This window comes from Oncorhynchus kisutch, linkage group LG15 (assembly GCF_002021735.2).
Source record: "Oncorhynchus kisutch isolate 150728-3 linkage group LG15, Okis_V2, whole genome shotgun sequence".
NCBI classification, from domain to species: domain Eukaryota; kingdom Metazoa; phylum Chordata; class Actinopteri; order Salmoniformes; family Salmonidae; genus Oncorhynchus; species Oncorhynchus kisutch.
This window is the reverse complement of record NC_034188.2, coordinates 73,219,738-73,246,913: the sequence shown is the minus strand read 5'-3', so window position 1 is coordinate 73,246,913 and position 27,176 is coordinate 73,219,738. Positions and strand designations below refer to the sequence as shown.

The 27,176-nt window shown below is 42.5% G+C and overlaps 2 protein-coding genes across 2 annotated transcripts in view; both read left to right on the top strand.

Annotated features, from left to right (window-relative positions):
• The first annotated feature begins 3,798 nt into the window (after nucleotides 1-3,798).
• Nucleotides 3,799-9,829, top strand: LOC109904876 (cis-aconitate decarboxylase). The gene is made up of 6 exons (XM_031789418.1): nucleotides 3,799-4,007; nucleotides 4,474-4,531; nucleotides 5,210-5,397; nucleotides 6,196-6,288; nucleotides 7,388-7,593; nucleotides 8,478-9,829. The coding sequence occupies exons 1-6, from the start codon at nucleotides 3,990-3,992 to the stop codon at nucleotides 9,421-9,423; spliced, it is 1,509 nt and encodes a 502-aa protein (XP_031645278.1). The 5' UTR covers nucleotides 3,799-3,989; the 3' UTR covers nucleotides 9,424-9,829.
• A 6,016-nt stretch (nucleotides 9,830-15,845) lies between these two features.
• Nucleotides 15,846-27,176, top strand: part of LOC109905846 (solute carrier family 12 member 9-like) — a 60,017-nt gene continuing 48,686 nt past the window's right edge. Inside the window, exon 1 of the mRNA XM_020503480.2 lies at nucleotides 15,846-16,463. Coding sequence (XP_020359069.1) covers nucleotides 16,238-16,463 — 226 coding nt within the window. The 5' untranslated portion in view covers nucleotides 15,846-16,237. The remainder of the gene's footprint in view (nucleotides 16,464-27,176) is intronic.

Genomic DNA, 27,176 nt, shown 5'->3' with positions numbered 1-27,176 from the left:
GATGGGAGGCTGCTGCCTAGAGCGATAGGAGGCTGCTGCCTAGAGAGAAGGAGGCTCCTGCCTAGAGAGATAGGCATCTGCTGCCTAGAGAGATAGGAGGCTGCTGCCTAGAGAGATAGGAGGCTGCTGCCTAGAGAGATAGGAGGCTGCTGCCTAGAGAGATGGGAGGCTGCTGCCTAGACAGATAGGAAGCTGCTGCCTAGAGAGATGGGAGGCAGCTGCCTAGAGAGAAGGAGGCTCCTGCCTAGAGAGATAGGCGTCTGCTGCCTAGAGAGATGGGAGGCTGCTGCCTAGAGAGATGGGAGGCAGCTGCCTAGAGAGAAGGAGGCTCCTGCCTAGAGAGAAGGAGGCTCCTGCCTAGAGAGATAGGCGTCTGCTGCCTAGAGAGATAGGAGGCTTCTGCCTAGAGAGATAGGAGGCTGCTGCCTAGAGAGATGGGAGGCTGCTGCCTAGACAGATAGGAGGCAGCTGCCTAGAGAGAAGGAGGCTCCTGCCTAGAGAGATAGGCGTCTGCTGCCTAGAGAGATAGGAGGCTGCTGCCACTACTAGCTGATGATGATGATGCTCAGATGAGTTTGATCGAACAGGGAGAGACGACGTTGCTTGCCAGATGTTCTGGAAGAAAGTTTGTCAACATTAATATCCCATCCTGAGAGTGGGAGGAGCTCGAGGAGTTATTCCGCCCTCACCCCCCGAGAGGTGACATCACACCTTACCTGGGTTGTTCCATGAAATGAGTGCCTTTTGTGTCCCTTTGATATTTTAAAGGGCCAATGCATGTGATTGTTCTCAATTAAATTTGTGAAAAATTAACAAAAATTGCTTCTTAGTAAAGAGCAATTTCTTTCGCAAAAATGTTGCTAGGACTGTATGGAAGTGGGGAGGGGGAAACTGAAAATGTGTTATTGGCAGGGATGTTTGCAACTCTTTCTTATTTGTCTATTAACTAATTTACCACCTGGTGATGTCAACAAACAGGCCAAACTCCATCCCACCAAAACAGGTTTCAAACAGCTCTTACACTAAAAGGATATCATCATTTTCACAACTTCACAGTATTATTCCAACTCAGTGTGAAAATATACACTGAGTGTACAAATCATTAGGCACATTGAGTTATTGTTATTACATTTTTGTTTAACTTTGCAAGTCAGTTAAGAACAAATTCTTATTTACAAACAGTTGCACCCCCCTTTTCGCCCTCAAAACACCCTCAATTAGTCGGGTATGGACTCTAAACGGTGTCCTATGCTTCCCACAGTCATGTCAAATTGGTTGGTTGTCCTTTGGGTGGTGGACCATTCTTGATACATATGGGAAGCTGTTGAGTGTAAAATACACAGCAGTTGTCACGGCTTTCTTCCTGGGAAGGTGAGGCAGACCAAAACACAGCGTGGTTATAGTTCATGGTTCTTTAATAAGAACACATGAACAAACTACAAAACAATAAACATGAAAATCGTAACAGTCCTAACTGGTGCATAAAACACAAAGACAGGAAACAACCACCCACAAAATACCCAAAGAATATGGCTGCCTAAATATGGTTCCCAATCAGAGACAACAATAAACACCTGCCTCTGATTGAGAACCAATCTAGGCAACCATAGACTTACCTAGACACCTAAACTGAACCCCATATATCTACAAAAACCCCTATACAAGACAAAACACATCAATCACCCATATCGCACCCTGGCCTAACCAAAATAATAAACAAAACAAAGATAACTAAGGCCAGGGTGTGACAGCAGTGCTGCAGTTCTTGACACACTCAAACCGGTTAGTCTATGTCATGGAAAGAGCTTTGTACTCTCAGTGTATATAAAACACAGGAAAATCCTGTTTTTGACTTCACTGATCTTCTAAGTAGAAAATATGCACCAATGTTGCATTTTAAAAGCCATTTATATTTAATGACGTGCACTTTAATATAGACCACATGGAGAATTCAATCAATCACATTTCTTTATATTAATAGATTTGCTAAAGTGCCAAAATTCCAAATTTGACATGTCCCTCAGCACTCTTTAACCCACTTAACACCAACTTTTCTCCAAGTTTTTACAATTATTGTCAAAATAAAATGTTATTGGTCACATACTGTCACGCCCTGACCTGAGTATTCTTTGTTTTCTTTATTGTTTTGGTTAGGTCAGGGTGTGACATTGGTGATGTATGTGTTTTTTGTACTGTCTAGGGGTTTTGTAGGTTTTTGGGGTTGTTGACTATCTAGGCGTTATATATGTCTATGGTTGCCTAGATTGGTTCTGAATTAGAGGCAGGTGTGTATCGTTGTCTCTGATTGGGAACCATATTTAGGCAGCCATCTTTGGGTAATTTGTGGGTTATTGTCTATGTCTAATTGCCTGTGTCTGCACTGTTTATATATAGCGTCACGTTCATTTTTTGCTTTGTAAGTTTGATTTAGTGTTCTTTCGTCATTAAATATAGAAGATGTATTCATATCACGCTGCGCCTTGGTCTCCTCCATTCAATGAACGTGACACATACACATGTTTAGCAGATGTCAGGTTGCAGTTGGAAATGAGATCTTGTTTTCAACTAGCTTACCTGGTTAAATAAAGGTGAAATAAAAAATAAATAAAAAATTGTCAGTGTAGTGAAATTCTTGTAAAATAAACAAGTTGCTTAGGGGCTGGAAGCGCGGCTGCCCTATCTTTCGGCGCCATCTTTCATCTGTAAAGCCCTAGTTATTTTGTTGTGTTGACAATGTATGTTCTGAAGATGAATGAAATAAAGGTTTTAAAAAATGCAAATGAACCTATCCCTCATTTTAAGATCAACCGGTCATCGGAACTGAACTCTTGTTTTAATATGGTGAAACTATTCCTTTTAAACAATGTTTTCAAAAGAGACATTGAACATCTAATAGTCAAATCAGTGTAAAAGCAGGTGGACTGGTTCTACTCTTTTTTAAAACCATTTTGTGGTGAAAAACTGGGTGTGTGGAGCAGAACACGTCAACCCTGTTATCCATAGATAAACAGGCTAGACATGTTTCAACAATTCACTTTTTTTTGTGCATTTTTTACTTCCATTCAATTGCCCCTCCCTGTTGCACACAAGCTTCCATCCCATTGTCACAAGGGAATTTATTGCTGATTTTAAGGTGAAATCGTCAACCCTGATACTTTTTTTGGACACATTTTTTATTTATTTAACCCTCTTTTATTAGGTTCAACTCTGCTCTTTATGACATCATTTTTTTGCCCCACCAAGTCACACATCTCATAAGGCACCGAATTGGTGGAATGACCCCCCCTGCCCCTCTCTGTCCTGTATCAGGGATCTTTATCTCTCTGGAGTATAACATCACACCTTACCTAAGAAGAAAATGCCTTCCTCCAGATGCTGATGATAGTGAGGGAAAATTCCAGCTTGTTATCGGAGTAGAGGTTCTTGTTTGTGGAATTTCCTGCCTCTCTCTGTCCCCCTGTATGCCCCTCCCACCCTTATCTGCCCCCCCCCCCCCCCCGCCCCTCTCAGTCCCCCTCCCTGCCCCCCCCCCTCCCTGCCCCTCCCTCCCACTCCCTCCCTCTCCCTGCCCCCCCCCCCCCCCCCCCCCCCTCCCTGCCCCTCCGTCCCACTCCCTCCCTCTCCCTGCCCCTCCGTCCCACTCCCTCCCCCTCCCTGCCCTCTCTGTCACCCCCCCCCCCCCCCCTCCCTGCCCCTCCGTCCCACTCCCTCCCTCTCCCTGCCCAGTGTCGGGGATCTTTGTCCCTCTGGGGTATAAAAGACTGACAGACTTCACCTGAGAGACAACCTGCCTCCTCTTCTACATATACTCTTCCTCCATCCATTCATATATCCCTCCATCTCACCAACAGATCTACGAGGAAGAGAAATACGAATTGAGAGAAGGAGGACAAACAGAGAGAAGAGCCCAAAACGATAAAACAGAGGACAGACAGTCAAACAACGAGGGAAGAATTTAACCACAGAGAGAGTGATAACAGACAGAGAACATGCTCTTCAAAGTACAGGTAAGCACCAGTCACTATTGTCACTCACTATGCATATAACCTATATGAGAATTATATGAAATGATTGATATTTATAGTATGGGTCTCTCTCTATCCCATTCCCTGTCAGTGTGTCTGGTTAGAGACCTAGAAAGGATGTTGTTGACTGTTGGTGATGTGTGTGGCTGTAATATGAGCTATATGGACACCATGCATTAACTGATTAATCATACATTGATATATGTTAGTCTCTCTCTCTTCCACTGACCGTTAGTGTGTGAGGTTAGAAGCCGAGAGAGAATAAAGTTGTATGTATGTACAGTATGTCTGTCTGTCTGTGATTTGTATGGTGAATACTTCACGTCACACCTGGCTACACACAGCTCCCCAAGCTGTTTTATGTTCATTCTCTCTCTCTATCTTTCTCTCTATCCATCTGTCAGGACTGTATTACTGACATACGGCTGTCTGTTTGTGTGTTTGTCAGAGATCCTTCAGACCCATGTCTGCTACACTGAGAGGACTCCACCAGTCTGCCCTGGAAGGTAAGCTCTGCTCAGCACTCTACTCTGTACTGTGTACTCTCTGCTGTCTCTATCCTGTGTTAGGATTTTCCTTTATCACAATATCAAAACACACACACACACACACACACACACACACACACACACACACACACACACACACACACACACACACACACACACACACACACACACACACACACAGAGAGAAACACGTTAGCTAAGTGTTTCTTTCTGGCTTGGATATGAGAAAGCTTATGTTTGACAGTAGTAAATATTGGTCTGTTCTGTTCTATTCATGTTGGTCAGGTCTATACTGTACATAGACCTAGGCTACATAGACCTACATTGACATAGGCTGTCTGTGTTGGTTCTCTAACTCTCCTCTGTTTCTCCGTCTCAGTTCAGACGTGAATAAACTGAGCTTAGAACATACTGGGGAGGTTTTAAACATTCCTGTCTCCTCCTGTCCTCGTCTCCCTTCTTCTCCCCTCTCCTCGTCCTCGTCAACACCTCTCCCCCTTTCCCTCCCTCCTCCTCCTCTCCCCCTTTCTTCCTTCCCCTTTCCACCTCTCCTCCCTCACCCCTCACTCCCCCTCCGCCTCCTCCTCTCCTCCCCCTCCTCCTCCTTCTCTCCTCGTCATCCTCCTCATCACTCTTAATTTCCTCCCATCCCCCTCCTCTCCTCCTTCCTTCCAGTGATACAGCGTCCAGCATCAGAGGACAGTGTGACGGACAGTTTTGGACAGTTTATCCAGGGTGTCCAGCCCCACCACCTGACCCCCACCCTGCTCCACCGTAGCAAGAGGATGGTTCTGGACTCCATCGGAGTGGGACTACTGGGCAGTACCACACACGTCTTCCAGCTGGCCCTACAACACTGTCAGGTGAGATAATAGAGTGGATATTTTATTGCCCATTGGTTACAACAGAAACTTGTCTTCTGCCTTTCCCAACACCCGATATACACACGCACACACGTTGAGAGGCACAGGGTCAGCCGCACAGAGCGCCCCTGGATGCAGAGCAATTGTGGGGGGTTAAGTGCCTTGCTCAAGGGCCCAACGGCAGGCGATGGTGTATGGGCTCAGAGACGAGCAGCTTCTCAGCTGCTAGTTCAGTTCCATTCCCATTTTTGTGTCGCCTGGGACTTGAACCAGCATCTTTCAGCTTCCTTTTCTCCTCGTCTCCTTCCCTTCACCTTTCACCCTACCCCTAACTGATGTGAAAGCAGATAGCTTGTAGTGATGTCAGTCTACCAGGTTGGCACTCCAGTGCAGATGAAGGAGAGGACACAACGTGAAGAGGCAAGGGCTTTCCCTTACTGACAGCTCTATGAATCCAGCCCAGTGTTGTAACAGTGTGTAAGAGACAGCCTGCAGACAACACACAGTCACTGGGACTAGGGTTAAGGTTAGACAGAGACAGTTGACAGACTACATAACTGTTAGAGGCAGACACTCTGTCATCACTTAGTCAGGACAGGAATGAAGGAATGTACTCTGTAAAAATTGGTCACTCACAGTCCCCATGGTGATTAAGTTCATGTGTAGCTGTGTGGAAACACAGCGTGATATGGACACAGTGTTGTTAGGAAGAGGAGAAAAACAGGTTGTTTTAACAGTTATGTTGTCCATCTGTTCTTTCTCTCTACCTCTCGCTACTATCTCTCCTGTGTCCTGCAGCACATGTATGCTCCCGATGACGTCAGTTCTGTTTACGGACGCAGAGGAACCAGACTCTCCCCAACCCTTGCTGCCTTCGTCAACGGAGTGGCCGTGAGTAGATACATCTACAGTAGATCTGCATAGACATGAGTGTAGATATATGTAAGGTAGAAGAGCATAAACACTGTAGCGGAGAGACAGTAGCTACGGTGGTAGGAACCAAAAATCTCAAATTTTGACTCATCAGACCAAAGTACAGATCTAATGTCCATTGCTTGTGTACCACAGATACCTTCATGTCTTAAAGTAGTGATGGAAGGTTTTTCCTGTTGCTTATTTGAGCTGTTCTTGCCATAATATGGACTTGGTCTTATACCACATCACCACCACCACAATCATTCAGCCACACAACCTGGAAAAAGGAAACCCTCAACCTTCACCTTCTGTTTGTGGGTTAGAGTTAAACAGACAGATAGACAGGTCTCAATATGAATATGAAGCGATGATGGGCAGATACAGGCATGTGCACAGATAGAGGCCTAGGCATGCTGGACAATGTCTGCTACAGTCTTTATTGTTAACAGAGAGGGAGAGGCAGAGAACAGAGGACACTATAGGACTATGTGGACACTATAGGGCTCCTATTACGACAGACAGACAGACAGACAGACAGACAGACAGACAGACAGACAGACAGACAGACAGACAGACAGACAGACAGACAGACAGACAGACAGACAGACAGACAGACAGACAGACAGACAGACAGACAGACAGACAGACAGACAGACAGACAGACAGACAGACAGACAGACAGACAGACAGACAGACAGACAGACAGACAGACAGACAGACAGACAGACAGACAGACAGACAGACAGACAGACAGACAGACAGACAGACACAAGACAGACAGAGTCAGAGTATCCAGCATAACATAAAAACATCCAGCAACTCACATATAGTTGTCAGTATTTGTCACTATTTATTCTCTCATGTGGTAAACCAACTGTGTACATCCACCTTCCTTGTTTTTGCAATTCAAATAACATTTGAATCATTAAATCAATGAGTCTGATAATAACTGTGGTCTTTCCATTGTCTGTCTCCATTGTCTGTCTGTTGTCCAAGATAACTGTATCTGTTGTCTGTTGTGTCTGGGCTAACTGTGCCTATTGTGTGCCTGTTGCGTGTCGGTTGTCCTGTACAGACCCACTCCATGGACTTTGACGACACCTGGCACCCTGCTACTCACCCATCGGGGGCGGTCCTTCCTGCCCTACTGGCAGTCAGCGATATGCTGCCCAACAACAGAAAGCCTAGTGGGCGGGACTTCCTGTTGGCCTTCAACGTTGGGATAGAGGTCCAGGGACGCCTGATGAGGTTCTCCAACGAGGCTCAGAATATCCCCAAGAGGTGAGGACTGGACCATTTCTCTGGTGCTCTCTATGCGGCTGTAAAATAAAGTATTCTCAATGCCCACAGGTCTGTTTGTGTGGTATTCTACCAGCCTGTCTCTGGGATAGGAGAGGCTCAGTGGCTAGTCTAATTCGTTTAGTTTAACAGGTGGATTCTCTCGGACATTGGTGTTTAAACACCATTACAGCCGTTCTACTGTGTTTACACTGTGAGAATGCGGTGAAATGACTTATCATTTGTTAAATCCCTCAATACCGCTAAAACAGACTCTCAGCCTCTCCTCCCTACGCAGACCTAAACTGTATAGACCAGATGGCTGTTCTGTCCAGTAGTATTCCATTCTGCACTAGACAGACACCTGTCCTCACTTTAGACAAATGCAGGTTAGCGTTTTTGATCAGGAATCTTGTTCTGGAGGCAGCTCTGCAGAGTTGCCACTATTTGGCACAGGCACAAAGTCATACAATCAGATTTGAAACCTAACCGCAACCGTAACCACACTGCTATCCCTATTGCCTAACTCTAACCTTAAATTAAGACCAAGAAGCTAATATTTGTTTTCATGAATATAGCCAATTTTGATTTTGCAGCTGGCCTACCTAAGGGGAAAGCGCTCAGCCTCCAGGACAAGATCCACAACAATAAACATCAACTTGCTAGACAGACATTTGTACTCACTGGCCCAGGAATCATTTAATAATGACTGAGACAGACACTTTACTGAAGATTACTCGATTAGGCTGCTACTAAAATAGACATGTTTATTTTAGTTTAGTCATCAACCTGTGCTTCCAAAATATCTGATCTCTCTCTGTCCCCCCCTCCCTCCGTCCGTCCCTCCCTTTCTCCACCCCCCCTCTACACCCATACCCTCCCTCCAGATTCCACCCCCCCACCGTCGTGGGTACTCTGGGTAGTGCTGCAGCCTGCGCCCGCCTCCTCTCTCTGGAACGCTCTCAGTGTAGCCACGCCCTGGCCATCGCTGCCAGCCTATCAGGAGCCCCCATGGCGAATGCGGCCACCCAGTCTAAACCCCTCCACATCGGAAACGCTGCGCGGCTGGGCCTGGAGGCGGCTCTGCTGTCCTCAATAGGACTGGAGGCCTCTCCCAGGGTCCTGGATGACACTTCCGGGGTCGCGGGGTTCAGTGCCTTCTACGAGGACTACGCCCCACAGCCTTTGACCTCTCCAGAGGAGGCGGGATTGCGGTTCCTACTGGAGGACCAGGACATGGGGTTCAAGAGGTTCCCGGCCCACCTGGGGATGCACTGGGTGGCTGACGCTGCTGCCTCAGTGCACAAGCTACTGCTGGGGGAGCTGGGGTCACAGGGGATGGGGCGAGGGTCACAGGTCGTAGGTCAGGTGCAGGACATCTTGCTGAGGGTTCCCCACTCCAAGTACATTAACCGTCCATTCCCGGAGTCGGAGCATCAGGCCAGACACTCCTTCCAGTTCAATGCCTGCTCTGCACTGCTGGATGGGGAGGTCACCGTGTTGTCATTCTCCCAGGAGGCGCTACAGCGACCCGACCTGCTGGCCTTGCTGGGGCGTGTCCGCGTTGAGCATCCCCATGACAACCCGGCTAACTTTGACAACATGTATGGCGAGGTGCAGGTGACGCTGGTGGGTGGAGATGTGCTGAAGGGACGCTGTGATACTTTCTATGGTCACTGGCGCAACCCGCTGACCAATGAGAGCCTGAAGAAGAAGTTCTGTAGCAACGCTGGTGCGGTCCTACCCAGGGAAAAGGTGGAGGGGCTGATTGAGGCTGTAGAGGGACTGGACAGTCTGGAGGACTGCTCTCGTCTACTGGCACAGCTGCAGTGAAACACACACACATCACAGACGTGCACACACACACACAAATATACACCTCATCACATCACTCTTTTCTGACCAGCTGATCTTTCTGCATTTCACATCAGGTGTCTATAGATATATACAGGCCATGAGCTTGCATCTTCAGGTATGCATGACGTACGTTGGTTTTGGATGTTCTGTTTGCCAGTGGTGTAAAGTAGTTAAGTAAAAATACTTTAAAGTGCTACTTAAATCGTTTTTGGGGGAATCTGTACTTTACTATTTATATTTTTAACAACTTTTCATTTTATTTCACTACATTCACCACAACATAGTGAATGGCAGCATAGCCTAGTGGCTAGAGTGTTGGACTAGTAACCAAAAGGTTGCAAGATCGAATCCCTGAGCTGACAGGGTACAAAATCTGTTGTCCTGCCCCTGAACAAGGCAGTTGTTCCTGGGCCGTTGTTGAAAATAAGAATATGTTCTTAATACTGACTTGCCTAGTAAAATACATTTTGAATGCTTAACAGGACCGAAAAATGGTCCAATTCACACACTTATCAAGGGAGCATCCCTGCTCATCCCTACTGCCTCTGATTTGGTGGACTCACTAAACACAAATGCTTCATTTGTAAATGATGTTGGAGTGTGCCCCTGACTATCCGTAAATAAATACAAAATACTACTTTTAGAAGTAAAGTAATATTACTTTTTATACTTAAGATATTTGAATTACATTTACTTTTGATACTTAAGTATATTTCAAATCAAATACTTTTAGACTTCTGCTCAATAAGTCTTTTACTGGGTGACTTTCACTTTCACTTGAGTCATTTTCTGTTAAGGTATCTTTACTTTTACTCAAGTATGGCAATTGGGTACTTTTTCCACCACTGCTGTTTACTATAGTGTCATGAAGGGACTTTGCTTGTAGCATTTTAACACTTTCTACTGTGAGACAAGTTATGATGAAGAATCTACTTCCAATGTGAGGGAAGAGACATTTAACTGCATTGAATGATTTAAAGAATTAAAGCTAAATTAAGTTCAAATTAAGAATCAACCTCCAATGTGAGGGAGGTGGGATAGACTATAGGTGATTAACTTTAACTGTACATTAAATGATCTAAACAATCAAAGCTAAATTATTATAACGTACTGTACCTTTTACTGCATCCATTTATGGATTTACTGTGTTTACTTGACAATGTATCTCTACCGTTCTGTGTGGATTGGGAGAATGGAAACAATTCATTTGAATGATGGCTGTGCTATAGATGTATATGTACATACAATTAATATACTTCATTTTCTTATTCTGTATTTTGAGAAAAGTTAAACTGTCTTATATTATATCAATTGTGTATTATTCTTATTCTATACTTTCATCTCTAAATAAAAAGGTTGAAAACTCTGCATCTCACCTGTTTTCACATCTTTGTTTAACTCACTGTATCAGAAGCACTACTTTCACTCTGCTAACAAATATATTGTTTTTAAGATATTGTAAAAACATGAACCATCAACTCAGTGTCACATATTTTCCTGGTTGTAGTTTTTAAGGGAAAATATACATGTTATTTTCTCATCCTCGATTTCAGATCCCAATGGTCAGTATATTATTGTGGTTGGGACACTAGTGAGAGCATAAACTGGCGCTCACTTTTTTGGGTGTGCATATCGGAATGTTTCCACATAGAAATCGATACATCCTATTATGGTTTTCTTAGTAGCCTATTGGTTTTCATGGTTGTAAATGGAACAGTACATATTGGAAACATGTTCACGCTGGCATAGCTTAATTGATTACATGGGTCGAATTTGATCAGAAGTGTATTGTGCCATATGACAACTTGTTGCTGTACTCGTGAGCGGCATGGGTACGCTCCAACCTGTCACTTCAAAAGCACTCAATTAATGGTCTTGGAGACTCAACACCTGAACTTTACGGTTGTGATATAGCTTGATATAAGCAGAATTCTAGCTGTCCAGATAGAGTTGACCATATGTGTTTTACACAGTAACATTGCTGTTTATTTGACTTTATTGCCAGCCTCCAGGATCTATGCTGCAATAGTCTATGTGCCGAGGGGCTAGGGTCAGTCTGTTATATCTGGTGAAATTCTCCTGTCTTATCTGGTGTCATGTGTGAATTTAAGAATGCTCCCTCTAATTCTCTCTCTCTTTTCCTCCCCTCCCGGAGGACCTGTGTCCTAGGACCATGCCTCAGGACTACCTGGCCTGATAACTCCTGACTGTCCCCAGTCCACCTGGTTGTGCTGGGGTTTCCAGTTTCAACTGTCCTGCCTGCGGCTATGGAACCCTGACCTGTTCACTGAACGTGTTACCTCGTCCCGGACTCTCTTGTCCCGGACTGTCTCTCTCTCTCTCAGAAAAACCTCAGAAAAAAACTGTAGACCTCCACAAGTCTGGTTCATCCTTCGGAGCAATTTACAAACACCTGAAGGTACCACGTTCATCTGTACAAACAATGTTTCGCAAGTATAAACACCATGGGACGACGCAGCCGTCACACGCTCAGGAAGGAGACGCGTTCTGTCTCCTAGAGATGAACGTACTTTGGTGCGAAAAGTGCAAATCAATCCCAGAACAACAGCAAAGGACCTTGTGAAGATGCTGGAGGAAACAGGTACAAAAGTATCTATATCCACAGTAAAACGAGTCCTATATCAACATAACCTGAATGGCCGCTCACCAAGGAAGAAGCCACTGCTCCAAAACCGCCATAAAAAGGCCAGACTACGGATTGCAACTGCACATGGGGACAAAGATCGTACTTTTTGGAGAAATGTCCTCTGGCCTGATGAAACAAAAATAGAACTGTTAGGCCATAATGACCATCGTTATGTTTGGGGGGAAAAAGGGGAGGCATGCAAGCCAAAGAACACCATCCCAACCGTGAAGCGCGGGCTTGGCAGCATCATGTTGTGGGGGTGCTTTGCTGCAGGAGGGACTGGTGCACTTCACAAAATAGATGGCATCATGAGGAAAGAAAATTATGTGGATGTATTGAAGCAACATCTCATGACATGAGTCAGGAAGTTAAAGCTTGCTCGCAAATGGGTCTTCCAAATGGACAATGACCCCAAGCATACTTCCAAAGTTGTGGCAAAATGGCTTAAGGACAACAAAGACAAGGTATTGGAGTGGCCATTGTTCAAACAGGTGCCATTAATACAGGTAACGAGTGGAGGACAGAGGAGCCTCTTAAAGAAGAAGTTACAGGTCTGTGAGAGACAGAAATCTCGCTTGTTTGTAGATGACCAAATACTTATTTTCCACCATAATTTGCAAATAAATTCCTTAAAAATCCTACAATGTGATTTTTTTTTCTCATTTTGTCTGTCATAATTGAAATGTAGTTACAGAGTTACAGAGTCCTCTGATGGTGATATACAGCACGACATGGTGTGGTACCCGTTGAGGAGTAGGTGGGATCTGAGTAGGCTACAACTGGCTTCTATAGAGCTTGCCAGCGTGTAGTCCTAAAAACTGGAAATGAGTTTCCTCTGGTTGGTTCAGCCATTCCTATAGGGGAAATGAATGTTGAAAGAATGTGGTTATGACAGCTTTAGGAGATCTTATATTTTTTGTTCTGTAAGATAATATCAGTTAACACTGCCTTTATGAATTATGTCTTTCTGTCCTTGCTTTGCTGCTTACATAAATGCTTCAAACTTCACAAAAAGTGACATTAGCTGATGAAGATGATCTCATAGAACAAAATGCATACAATCTCCCCAACCTGTGCTTATCAAAATCCTTATTTTCAGCGTTAATCCAAAAACCCCATTAATTTCCCCATAGGCTTTGGCCAGCGAGCCATGGCGGAGTTAGATCCACAAAAGGACGCCATTAATGGCTCTCTGTTAGAAGCAGGCACTATCAGTGAGGCAAAGTCCACAGAGACTGGACCTATGCTCTTAATTAGATGAGACAATTCTAAAGACTGTTGGCCCCACTTTAAAGTGGCTCTGTGCCAAATTGGAAGAAGACTTGCTACATTATTTTCTCAAATGGGAATATCCACAGAGTAAAGGTAGCCTATTATGTATGGTTTTTCACAGCCATGATAGGAGGGAAAAAACATCCATGGTGGAAATATAGGTGGTTAAAATCGATTACTGCACTGGTTGGAAGAATGGAAGAGGAATATTTATCAAATGCATACTTCTGAAGAATGGCTGGTTTGGAAAAAGTTGAGCCAAAAGACTGAATAAAAAGGTGTCGAAAAAACATGTTTGGCTATGTCACATTTTATATTGAAATATGATTTGCTTATTATTTCTGTATTTTCAATATGCATGATGTAGCCTGTTACATGGAATGTTATAACAAATTGAAAGGCATTCCATTAAACGGTGTAGGCTATGTAAATAATTAAATGTATAGACGTTATGTAGCCTACCCATGGTTTCTATTTATAGACTACATCCGTATAAGATTACATCTAATGAAAGAGTGTGGACTTTTGGTATTAGTGCTGGATTTATTTAGCAGTTTTTAGGTTGCGATTCCATGGTAACGTCAGATAGAAGGATTAGCCAACAGCAACATAATTACTGTAGGCTAATTTATTCCAAGGATACAATGTCACTTGTTGAGTGTAAACATGTGTCAACTTTCGTTTCGATGCAAAGTTTCCAGTAATAAGGAAGTAAGACACGGAGATTGTCACAATGTAATATTTTAAACCAAAATGCTTTGACAAGTTGGAGAGAGTTGATTGGACAATTGGGCTGGCTCATACGAGCGGATGACAAACTAGAAAATACTGGCGTCACATGATAAATCTAGTCAACGGAATGAGCTCCGTGAAATCAGCGCCAATATGCGACATCAACGTGTCCCAAATAGCTTCAAAATAAAAGTTCTCCATTTACTTGAACACAATGGCTTGTTCGACATTGTCGATTGACTGATATACAAATCACCTTGCATCATAAATAACTACTTTGTAGAACAGTCAGTCAGCATTTACCCAGGATGTATGGTGATTTGACTCTCTTGAACAAGGCCAGCATCACACACACCAGTACACCATAAGGCCATTTTCTAATAAAAAATCCCCCCTGAAAAAAAGGTTATTTGACTGTTAAAGAATGCTTTTCTGATTTAACAATTTAAAAAAACATATAGTTTAAAGTTCCATGCATTTATTGAAAACACAAACAACATAGAGTCTGGTGTCTAGGTTTCTTCCTAGGTTCCTGCCTCTATGGTTGTTTTCCAAGCCACTGTGCTTCTGCATCTTCATTGCTTTCTCTTTGGGGGTTTAGGCTCCGTATCTGTAAAGCACTTTGTAACAACTGCTGACGTAAAAAGGGCATTATGAAATACATTTGATTGATTGATCAACAGATGTTTGATTACATAACATTTATTTTAAACTATAGACGTCGTCAGCATAAAAGGGGGGCATTTCAGAATCATCAGACTCTCTACTAATAAGATCCAGTTTCACACCATGAAGTTTACCGCAAGTGTCTATTTTTCAGCAGAAAGCTACTGTGACCACTGACCCCGAAAAATACCCCAATAACCCAAGGCCTTTTTTAAAAACAAATCTCTCTAAAAAATACCCCAATGTCACAAATCTTCACGGTATGACACAGGATCCCATTAGTAGAGGGTCTGACATTCCAAAACAACAACTTTTATAGTTTTAAAAGTACAATACTAAGCAGATGTACAGGGCTGACAACTTCTGTAGTTTAAATGGTACAGTAGAAATGTGATGTGTAGAGCTAAAATGAAAAAACTCTTTAGAGGGTGCAGCAGTTCAACACTTCAGGAGTCAATGTCAGTTGGCTTTTCATAGCTATGTATTCAGAGGTCAAGACAGCAGGGCCGGGAAAGAGAGAGAGAGACAGAAGGGGCCGAAACAGCAGGTCCGGGACAAGGTAGCACACCCGATGAATCAGGTCAGGGGTCCCCAGTTGCAGGCAGAACAGTACAACTGGATCAGCAGCACAACTGGATGGACTGGGGAAGGGGACACAGCCAGGAGTTGTCGGGCCAGGTAGTCCTGAGGCATGGTCCTAGAGAGCATTTCTAAGATCACAGTACACCAGATAACAACCTGGCACATAGGCTATTGCAGCATACATACTTGGGACTTTCAAAGTTTGTTATTTGATTTCAATAATATATTGTTTTTATTTTGGATAAATGTATGTTTAAGCAATTTTACATTCACCCTTAGCGTCATTGGCATTGGATGCATCTGGTTTTCTGGCATTGGAAACAACCTGGTCATCTGATTTTCAGGGATACAATACCTTCAACCTAGGTTCCCTTTCCCGTGAAAACCAAACGTGGGAACTCCGCTCAGGCGTTTCTTTTACCCCTGCTAAATTAGGTTGCTTAATAACTTTTATTTTGAAAATGTGCTGTATGATTACATGACCTAGATGTTGCTGGGTTCACAACACAGTGGCTATAATGGTAACGCTAAAGACAACTTTTACGAAAATGTGTGGTTTTTAATGTAGGCCCACGAAAAGACAGTGCTGTCTCTGAGTTCGAGTGGAGTTAGGCCACACGAGGAGAACATGTATTTATAATCTCGAGGTAGGCATTCTATATCACTATATTGATTAACATTCAGCCTTCAACGATTGGCCCGTGACAATGTTGTCCAGCGTCTGGTTACATTATTGAGAAAATCATGTCTTAGTGAAGTCACGCGTACTGATTTTTGCTTCTACGTTTGGGAGTGAACTCTAGAAACTAGTTTAGTTGATAAAGCCGAAACAATTGGTGGCAGGGTGTTCTGAAGTTCTGGCTAGTCCTAGTAGCCAACAGCAGCTTCGCCATGTCGGAGAGGACACCGCTCCTGCACTATCGTCTCTCCACAAGCGTCAATGAGCAGTCGGGGGAGCATCATACATGTCTGTCTGGGGAGACTGTGGAGCAGTCCCTGGCTTTTTCCAGACTGAAGTCGGCGCACCAGAGTCGTCCCAAAAAACTCTCCACATTCTTTGGGGTGGTGATACCCACCTTACTGTCTATGTTCAGCGTGGTGGTTTTCCTACGAATTGGTGAGTATAGCCTACGGTTATTTATGACAGTGTCCACAGCATAGCTTTATTTTAGGCCCATGTTGGTAAATTTGAGCCAGTTGTTGCCAGGAAACCCGACTTTGAATTCCATCGAATTCTACATCGGGCATAAATTTAAAATTGGAATCAGGAAAGTTAACTCTCACCACCTCTACAAGCCAGAATGTGGAAAACAAATGTTAACGTTAGATATAATTTTATTCAACATTCTTGAATAAAAATACAGGTCTGATGGGAACAATTCTTTTCGGTAAACTTTCCAAATGTCGATTAAAAAAGAATACGCTAGACAGAGGGAAAATATGCAACATGTAATTAGGGAATTGAAACCAGGTGTGTGTGAAAACAAGACATGAAAAATGGATCTGCGATGGCTAGAAGACCGGTGACATTCTCTTTTCCTAGTTTAAAATGATAAACATTCAACATTGGCCATGCTGTCAATGAAGCGTGATTTGTGCCGCTCGCAAAACAACTTAACTTGGAACTGCAAAATCTGATTTTAGCGAGTTCAAGACAACTGGGACCTCGGGGAAAAACAAGCTACAACTGGGAAAATACATTTTGGACTTTCATCCAACTCGGAATTGTAAATTCATAACGCTGCCTCTTTCTAGAGCTACGACCTGAAGATCAGTGACGTCATCATGATTAAACCTTTCTATATATTTGAGTTCCCAGTTGTCTTGAAAGCACCATAAATCCAGAGAATCCCAGACTTTGACGAAAACGTTTGCCCAAGAAGGACCTCCGTGCCACCTTCCTGTTCAAGTGAGCACAGCACAACAAGATGAGTCCAAAAGTGTCTGGTATGCTGCTGCATAAATTATGTAATATGCCAGGGATATATGCATACTGTAGCTAAGAAAGTAATACTAAGTGTATGTTGTGTAGTAAGATGTTCGTAGCCCATGTGCCTCACCCTAATAATTTGTTTGTTTCACCTCTTAATTTTGCCTACTGTTCTGACTTGGTGGTGAACATGTAGCCTATGATCTGTTTTTGATAAATGTAATCATTGAATGTTGTAAGAGCTTTCATTGTCTGCTTATATGCCCCCTTTATTTATCTTATGGTTCTGACTGGTGTACAGGGAGAACACTGTAAGAATGGCCCATGTTCTTAATTCTGTCACTGTTCATTTCAAAAGTGCTGAACAAATAGACTACGTCCGTCCTAGCTTGCTCGTTAATGTCTTAATCAAAATTACGAATAGCCTCTTATCTGCTTGTCGTCCCCTTATGCCATAATTTGTACATCTCAATTGTCAGTAGAAAGCACATTTGTTTAACTTCTTATGGCTGGGGGCAGTATTGAGTGGCTTGGCTGAATAAGGTGCCCAGAGTAAACTGCCTGCTACTCAGTCCCAGTTGCTAATATATGCATAGTATTAGTAGATTTGGATAGAACACTCTGAAGTTTCTAAAACTGTTTGAATGATGTCTGTGAGTATAACAGAATTCATATGACAGGCAAAAACACGAGATAAAATCCAACCAGGAAGTGGGAAATCTGAGGTTGGTCATTTTCCAACTCATTCCCTATTGAAGATACAGTGGGATATTGGTCATGTTGCACTTCCTATGGCTTCCACTAGATGTCAACAGTCTTTAGAACCTAGTTTGATGCTTCTACTGTTAAGTGGGGGCAAATGAGAGGGGAATGAGTCAGAGGTCTGGCAGAATGCTTTGAGCTCGTGACGCTCGTTCACGTGAAAGGTAGCTTGCGTACCATCGCAATTCTACAGACAAAGGAATTCTCCGGTTGGAACATTATTGAAGATTTATGTTAACATCCTAAAGATTGATTCTATACATCGTTTGACATGTTTCTACGGACTGTAACGTAACTTTTTGACATTTCGTCTGCTCCTAGTGAACGCGCTTCGTGACTTTGCGCTTCGAGACAAAACGCGCTAACAAAAGTAGCTATTTGGACATAAATGATGGACATTATCGAACAAAACAAACATTTATTGTGGGACTGGGATTCCTGGGAGTGCATTCTGATCAAGTGAATATTTATAATGCTATTTCTGACTAATGTTGACTGCACAATATGGCGGATATCTTTTTGGCTTGTTTGGTGCGCCAAACTCAGATTATAGTATGGTTTGCTTTTTCCGTAAAGCTTTTTTGAAATCTGACACAGCGGTTACCTTAAGTAGAAGTGTATCTAAAGTTCCATGCTTAACACTTGTATTTTCATCAACATTTATAATGAGTATTTCTGTAAATTGATGTGGCTCTCTGCAAAATCACTGAATGTTTTTGGAACTACTGAACACAACGCGCCAATATATACCGAGATTTTTTTTTACATAAATATGAACTTTATTGAACAAAACATATGTATTGTGTAACATGAAGTCCTATAAGTGTCTGATGAAGATCATCAAAGGTTAGTGATTAATTTGATCTCTTTCTGATTTTTTTTGTGACTCCTCTCTTTGGCTGGAAAAAAGTGACTTGGCTCTGACCTAACATAATTGTTTGGTGCTTTTGCCGTAAAGCCTATTTGAAATCGGACACTGTGGTGGGATTAACAAGAAGTGTATCTTTTAAAATGGTGTGAAATACTACTATTTTTGAGGAATTTTAATTATGGGATTTCTGTTTTGAATTTGGCGCCCTGCACTTTCACTGGCTGTTGTCATATCAATCCCGTTAGCGGGATCTCAGCCCATATTTTTTTTAAAGTCAGTAAATGAGACTGTTTCACTGCCAGACAAGGCTCCGCTGATAGCCAGGTAGGTGTAGCAGTGGTAAGGAGTTGGGACTGCTGTTGGGACTCTTATGTAGGCCCTAATAGTTTGTGGGCACCGTTTGTCATCGTTATATTGCAGTTAATGTATTGTTTAGTGTTGTGTAGTGGCTTTGCCGGCATTCATCTCACTTTAAAAAAATGTTTACCCACCAAGATGTACAGACTTAAATCGCCACTGAGTGATTGATAAAACTAGATCAATGATAATTAACTAATCAATATTGTTGCACCTTTAACCAATAGCCTAACAAATAAACAACTCTTACAAAGTACAGACTTAAAGAATAAAAAATTATCAAGACATCTATATCAAATTTCAGCCAGACCGCCCAGCCAGCCTGAACCACCTGCACGCCCAACCCTTATCACTCTAGTCAATAACTCAAATCTCTCCCCAACACAACTTCCTTCCTATGTTTTTTTTTAATGTCTCAGGGCAAAGGTTTGGAAAAAATACATTTAATAAAATCACACATACGCTAACGTAACATTTTTTTGGGGGTCACTTCGAAATGTCCTTGTTTTTTGGAAGAAAATCACTTTTGTGCATTAAAATAAGATCAAGTTGATCAGATCAGTGTAGACATTGCTAATGTTGTAAATGACTGTTGTAGCTGGAAACAGCAGATAAATAATAATTGGAATATCTACATAATTCATTGGACAGTGACCCTTTTTTTTGTTATTTTGGTTCTGTACTCTAGCACTTTGAAAGGAAACAATAACAATGAGGGTGACGTGCAGACTCCGCTTTAATTTGAGGGTATTTTCATACATTGGATGAACCGTTTAGAAATGGTAGCACCTTTTTGTACATGGTCCCCCCCCCCCCATTTTAAGGTACTGCAAGTTTTTGTTGAATTGGCTTCAGATGTGTGTCGTTAGGCAGGTGTATTAATTTGTGTCGTTAGTGAATGCAGGAGCGCTGTTGATGAAAAGTATTGATTCTAGACTATGCTCTTGCCTTTGGACGTTGTTGTTGGGGTGTGACAACATGAGGAAGATGGCAGTGTCAATGCAAATTAAGCTGGCCGTCATAAGGCTCAGAAATGAAAATCAATCAGGAACATTGCAAAAACCCTGGGCATGCCCAAGTCAACAGTTTGGTTCATCATTAACAAGAAAAAAACAACCGGTGAACTCTATGTCAAAAGACATGAGGAAGACCACTGTAGTGGATGACTGGAGAATACTCTATGGTGAAGAACCCCCCCCCCCCCCCCCCCCCCTGACAACAGCCCAACAGATCAGAAACACTCTCCTGGATGCAGGTGTAGATGTGTCAGTCTACCATACGTAGACTACACCAGCAGGACTACAGAGGGTACACTACAAGATGCAAACTAGAGGTCGGCCGATTATGATTTTTCAATGCCGATATGGATACCGACTATTGGAGGACCAAAAAAGCCGATACCGATTTAATCCGCCGATTTTATAATAAAAATAATAATAAAAAATGTATTTGTAATAATGACAATTACAACAATACTGAACAAACACTTATTTTTACTTAATATAATACATCAATACAATCAATTTAGCCTCAAGTAGATAATGAAAAATGTTAAATTTGGTTAGATATTGCAAAAACAAAGTGTAATAGTAAAAGTGCAATATTTGCTAACGTTTCAGTTCCTTGCTCAGAACATGAGAACATATGAAAGCTGGTGGTTCCTTTTAACATGAGTCTTCAATATTCCCAGGTAAGAAGTTTTAGGTTGTAGTTATTATAGGAGTATTTCCCTCTATACCATTTGTATTTCATTAACCTTTGACGATTGGATGTTCTTATAGGCACTTTAGTATTGCCAGTGTAACAGTATAGCTTCCGTCCCTCTCCTCGCTCCTCCCTGGGATCGAACCAGCAACACAACAGCTACCACATCGAAGCAGCGTTACCCATGCAGAGCAAGGGGAACAACCACCCCAAGGCTCAGAGCGAGTGAAGTTTGAAACGCTATTAGTGCGTGCTAACTAGTCAGCCATTTCACTTCGGTTACACCAGCCTCATCTCGGGAGTTGATAGGTTTGAAGTCATAAACAGCGCAATGCTTGACGCACAATGAAGAGCTGCTGGCAAAACGCACGAAAGTGCTGTTTGAATGAATGTTTACGCACCTGCTTCTGCCTACCACCGCTCAGTCAGATACTTAGATACTTGTATGCTTGTATGCTCAGTCAGATTATATGCAACAAAGGACACTCTAGATAAACTAGTAATATCATCAACCATGTGTAGTTAACTAGTGATTATGATTGATTGTTTTTTATAAGATAAGTTTAATGCTAGCTAGCAACTTACCTTTGCCTGTTACGTAAATGCAGTAAGCAGTCTCCTTGTGGAGTGCAACGAGAGCGAGGCAGGTCGTTATTGTGTTGGACTAGTTAACTGTAAGGTTGCAAGATTGGATCCCCCAAGCTGACAAGGTGAAAATCTGTCTTTCTGCCCCTGAGCAGGCAGTTAACCCACCGTTCCTAGGCCGTCATTGAAATTAAGAATGTGTTCTTAACTAACTTGCCTAGTTAAATAAAGATTAAATAAAGGTGTAAAAAAATAAGAAAAATCGGCGCCCAAAAATACCGATTTCCGATTGTTATGAAAACTTTAAATCGGCCCTAATTAATCGGTTGACCTCTAATGCAAACCACTGAAAAGCCAGATTACCGTTTGCTAAAAAGCACCTAACAGAGCCCCAAGAGTTCTGGAGAAAAGTGTTGTGGACAGATGAGACAAAGATGAACATGTACCAGAGTGATGGAAAGAGGAAAGTGTGGAGAAAAAGACATGCCCATGATCCAAAGCATACCACCTCATCTGTGAAACATGGTGGAGGGGATGTTATGGCTTGGGCCTGTATGGATGCCAGTGGAACAGGCTCACTTGTCTTCATCGATAATGTGACTGCAGACAGAAGTAGAACAATGAATTCTGAAGTCTACAGATATTTTATCTACTCAGATAAAACGAAATGCAAAACCAAATAAAACCAACTCATTCGACGGCACTTCATCATGCAACAAGACAATGACCCTGAACATACTGCTAGAGCAACGAAGGAGTTTTTGATGGCCAAAAAGTGGAAAATCCTTGACTGGCTGAGTCAATCACCAGATCTGAATCCTTTTGAACATGCATTTTACATGCTGGATAGGAGAGTTGAGATTGCCTGCAATGACAACAAGATCAGTCCGATGATGCTGTGATCGATCCCGCTCCAGAGTACAGGCCTCGGTGTAATGCTCATTCCTTCGACGATAAACGCAAATCTGATCATCACCCCTGGTGAGACGCAACTGTGACTCATCAGGGAAGAGCACTTTTTGCATGTCTTGTCTGGTCCAGCGACAGTGGGTTTGTGCCCATAAAAGACGTTGTTGCCGGTGATGTAAGGCAGGTCCTCATCAGACAACAGGCCTACAAGACCTCAGTCCAGCCTCTCTCAGCCTATTACGGACAGTCTGTGCACTGATGGAGGGATTGTGCGTTCCTGGTGTAACTCAGGTAGTTGTTGCCATCCTGTACCTGTCCCGCAGGTGTTATGTTCGGATGTACTGATCCTGTACAGGCGTTGTTACACATGGTCTGCCACTGAGAGGACGATCAGTTGTCTGTCCTGGCTCCCTGTAGCGCTGTCTTGGTGATAAGTGGTGCCAACCTGACTAGAGATTTGGGAGAGAACTGGGAGTACATCTCAAGGACAAAGTCACTATCTCTGTCGGCTGGGTAGTGAGAGACAGAGTGTACGTAGCAGGACGTGTGTGAGCGTGTGTTTGTGTGGGCGTGAGAAGTCAGTATAAAATGAATTGTTTTGTATTCTTGACTTCAAAGTTCCGTGAATAAACCTTTGACTATTTAGCTGGGCCTCCGTCTGTTTCATTCGACCAGGATCTTACAAATTCTGGTTTGCAGACTGAGAGTAATATAAATAAATTGGGTGATGTACCTGGAGAACATAATTCTCCTATCACTTAGGCGTCTCGCAGTACGGACATTGCAATTTCTTGCCCTGGCCACATCTGCAGTCCTCATGGCTCCTTGCAGCATGCCTGAGGCGCAAGTTTTTTTTGATTATCTTTGAATGATAGGGTCCTGTCACCGGTTGTTTCTTTTTTTGCTGAGTTTAGTACTGTAGAGCTATTTTTACTTGCATACAATATAGCTGGAATCACCCCATCCTGCTCCTATGGGACCACCACCCTGCAGCGACCCAACTCAACTCAGCTTTAGGATCTTAGTGAAACATACGTTATTGGTTCCGTTTTAGGCCAATTCCAGAGCGACAACCAACAGTATGGCAGACCCCCAGGGCCAGGACTGAGCAGTCCAGCAGCTACAAATTGCCTAAATAGGTATCTCCCTTGAAGTGGGCATGTTTTCCATCTAGTCTCCTTTTGTTGTACTGTATTCCATATAAGGCATCCAGACCTCATGAAAGTTGCAAAGCAAACCCTTAATCTTGTAATAAATCAAATCTAGTGATACATAACTTGATATTTCTGCCATCCATTGTTATATTGTTGGAGGACAACCAACCTTCCAATTAATGGCAATGCATTTCTTAGCTGCTATAAATGCAAGGTTGCACAGTTTCTTCTGATAACAATCTCCAGTATCAACGTTTGCAAGCAAACAAAAACGGGGAAAATCTGTAGACATGCTGAGATAAAAGAACTTACTCTTTGCCAGAATTCAGCCCGCCTTCATGAGACCACAACATATGCAAATATGTTCCGTTTTGTGCTTTACACCTCCAACAGAATAATACAATTTCTGAGTGAATGACGTTTAGTTTCTCTGGCATTATAGTACGTTCTATGGATGGTCTTAAACTACAGTAATTTATGTCTGAGATTATATGAACATGACGGAGCATTCAAACATCTGTTTCCATTCAGTCTCCCAGGTCTTCCTCACATTTTTGTTTTGTCATCTGGAAAAGCCTCTATCATCCCTTGATATATTTTGGATATCAATTTTAGAGGTTTGCCAGACTGCCTTACAATAGGTTCAATCTTTGAAGCGTCTGGCTTGTCCAGTGTTTACTGCACAAGAGAATAAAGTGTTGCATCTGCAAAAAGGTTCACCTCAGTGAAGTCACAGACTGGTCTTCCCTGGATGCCTGACACTGAGACCCCTGTCACCATCTGATCCTGCTCAGATGAAGCATTACAAATAATTACCTTGGTGTACATTTATACATTGATTCTATTCTTAGATAATATAATGGCTCAATAATTTAAATTACCATTATTCCCAGATCCCAGACTGTAGCCTACCCATCAACTCAAGATGGAACTATATATCCATTCACTCATTTACCTGAGCTCTGTAGACTGGTCTTCCATGGCTGTATGACCCTGCAGGGACACCTGTCACCATCTGATCCTGCTAAGACATGAGCATAGTCTTGTGTACTGACTGTGCACCATAACAGTGAAGCCTGTAGAGCTGTTTATACCATGTCAGTGTAACCAGTTGGAAATTAGCTAGGGAAACTGACAGATCAATGAAGTTACATTGCTATACTGACTAATAAAGACATTGCGCTGAAAAAGAGTATCTACAGTTTCATCATTTGATTCAGAATGTGTGGGGGGGGGGGGTGTGTGTGTCTCATGTCCGCCCTGTCCCCAGTGATGCCCCTGGTTAGAACACATGCCAATTCGGGAGGTGGCGTACTCACTATATATAATGTAAAGAAAAAAATATGAGATCAGTAAAGTTGAAACCGCGATGGAAACCCATTTAACTTGTATGTTTTATTCAGTAGGGATTTAATTTACATCTGTCCCTCATTTTAAGGTCAACCCTGTTACATGAACTAAACTCTCATTTTGTTATGGTGAACCTATTCCTTTTTAAACAGTGTAAAAGCAGGTGAGCTGGTTCTATTCTCATTGGCCATTTTCTGGTGGAAATTGAAGCAGGTTGAGCAGAACACTTCAACCCTGACATGGATAGACCAGCTTGAAATGTTTTAGCAATTCTGCGTTCAGTTGCTACTCCCTGATACACACATCCATGCTTTGATTACCCCTGTCATAATGAGATCAATGGATGATTTAAGGTGAAACCCTGTAATCTTCAACTTGGCACTTACTATAGGCATTTTGTTTTTAACCGCTTGAGATGGGAATAACGTGTTGAAAGTGCTCTTTATGACAATCTTGAAATTAGTTGAAATCAAACCATTTTTTACCACGTTACACTTGGTGGAATGACCCTTGTACCACTTGGAAAGTCCCTTGATGTGTTACAGCACAAGGGTATGAACTCCTGAGAGGTATGGAGAAAAAGTAGGTTAACGGATAGGGCCTACTGGAGTGAGTGCATCCCAGGACACATTGGGAATGGACTGTTATGGCGGTCATAGTCATGATAATAAATGTGAAATAATATGTAAGACAACCATTTTCTTATTGGAGGAATAGAGTAGTTTGAAGTGGACTAACTTGGAGTAAAATGTAGTTCTAGCTCTTGGAAGAAATGGCTTTATTGCCTCGCACCATAACTTCAGTCTCGAGCCATTAATCACGTTCACATGATGCAGAGCTCGAAGTCCAATATCTGATGGCAATAATACAACAGTATCTCTAATGTAATCACAAATATTACGAAGATATGTTTACAAATACAATCCCCATTCATTAATATCTCATCTGTTTTCTTTGTTCAGAGGTGTTTCATTCTATCACACGGTAAGTAAAGTGTTCTCTCTCCTGCCTTGATGTGCTCCCCCCTTTGTTTTGCCCCTTGTCTCATACCTCTGCTGCTGTGGTGTAGAAACGCACAGGCTGAACAGCCACCAGTTTGAGAGACAATAATACTATTCCACATAACATAAGCACTGCAGTGCATTGGGTCTTATCTGGAACAATATAGTGCTTATGTTTCAACAATGCATAGGAGCAATAGGAGTGCTGCCCAGTGAATTGGAAGAGTTCTGTTTTTGTTAAAAGCATGAAATAACTTGTTATGCATTTTGACCTATTGTTGAATGTTGCAAGGAAATAGTAGCATTGTAGAAGTTTGGTATTTTGCCATAGGCTATTATCAATAAAAAAATATTGTCAGTCTAAACTGATTTTGTGACATTCAACAACATTTCTTAAACGTATCTGAATTAGAGGTTGACCGATTATGATTTTTTCAAAGCCGATACCGATTATTGGAGGGCCAAAAAAGCCGATACCTATTGTTGGAGGACCAAAAAAGCCGATACCGATTTTTTTTAATCGGCCAATAAAATTAAAAAAAAAATAATAATTACAAATAATAGTAAAATAAAGTATTTCTTTGTAATGACAATTACAACAATACTGAACAAACACTTATTTTAACTTAATATAATACATCAATAAAATCAATTTAGCCTCAAGTAAATAATGAAACATGTTTAAATAATGCAAAAACAAAGTGTTGGCGAAGAAAGTAAAAGTGCAATATATGCTATGTCAGAAAGCTAACGTTTCAGTTCCTTGCTCAGAACATGAGAACATATGAAAGCTGGTGGTTCCTTTTAACATGAGTCTTCAATATTCCCAGGTAAGTTTTAGGTTGTAGTTATTATCGGAATTATAGGACTATTTCCCTCTACCATTTGTATTTCATTAACCTTTGACTATTGGATGTTCTTATAGGCACTTTAGTATTGCCAGTGTAACAGAATAGCTTCCGTCCCTCTCCTCACTCCTACCTGGGCTCAAACCAGGAACACGTCGACAACAGCCACCCTCGAAGCATCGTTACCCATGCAGAGCAAGGGAAACAACCACAGGCTCAGAGCGAGTGACGTTTGAAACGCTATTAGCCCGTGCTAACTAGCTAGCCATTTCACATCGGTTACACCAGCCTCATCTCGGGAGTTGATAGGTTTGAAGTCCTAAACAGCGCAATGCTTGACGCACAACGAAGAGCCGCTG

Excerpts from the sequence above, each read along its gene's own strand:
- LOC109904876 (XM_031789418.1), top strand. Across the intron at positions 6,289-7,387 it reads CCTTCGTCAACGGAGTGGCC|ACCCACTCCATGGACTTTGA; the intron begins GTGAGTAGATAC and ends TGTCCTGTACAG. Across the intron at positions 7,594-8,477 it reads GCTCAGAATATCCCCAAGAG|ATTCCACCCCCCCACCGTCG; the intron begins GTGAGGACTGGA and ends CCCTCCCTCCAG.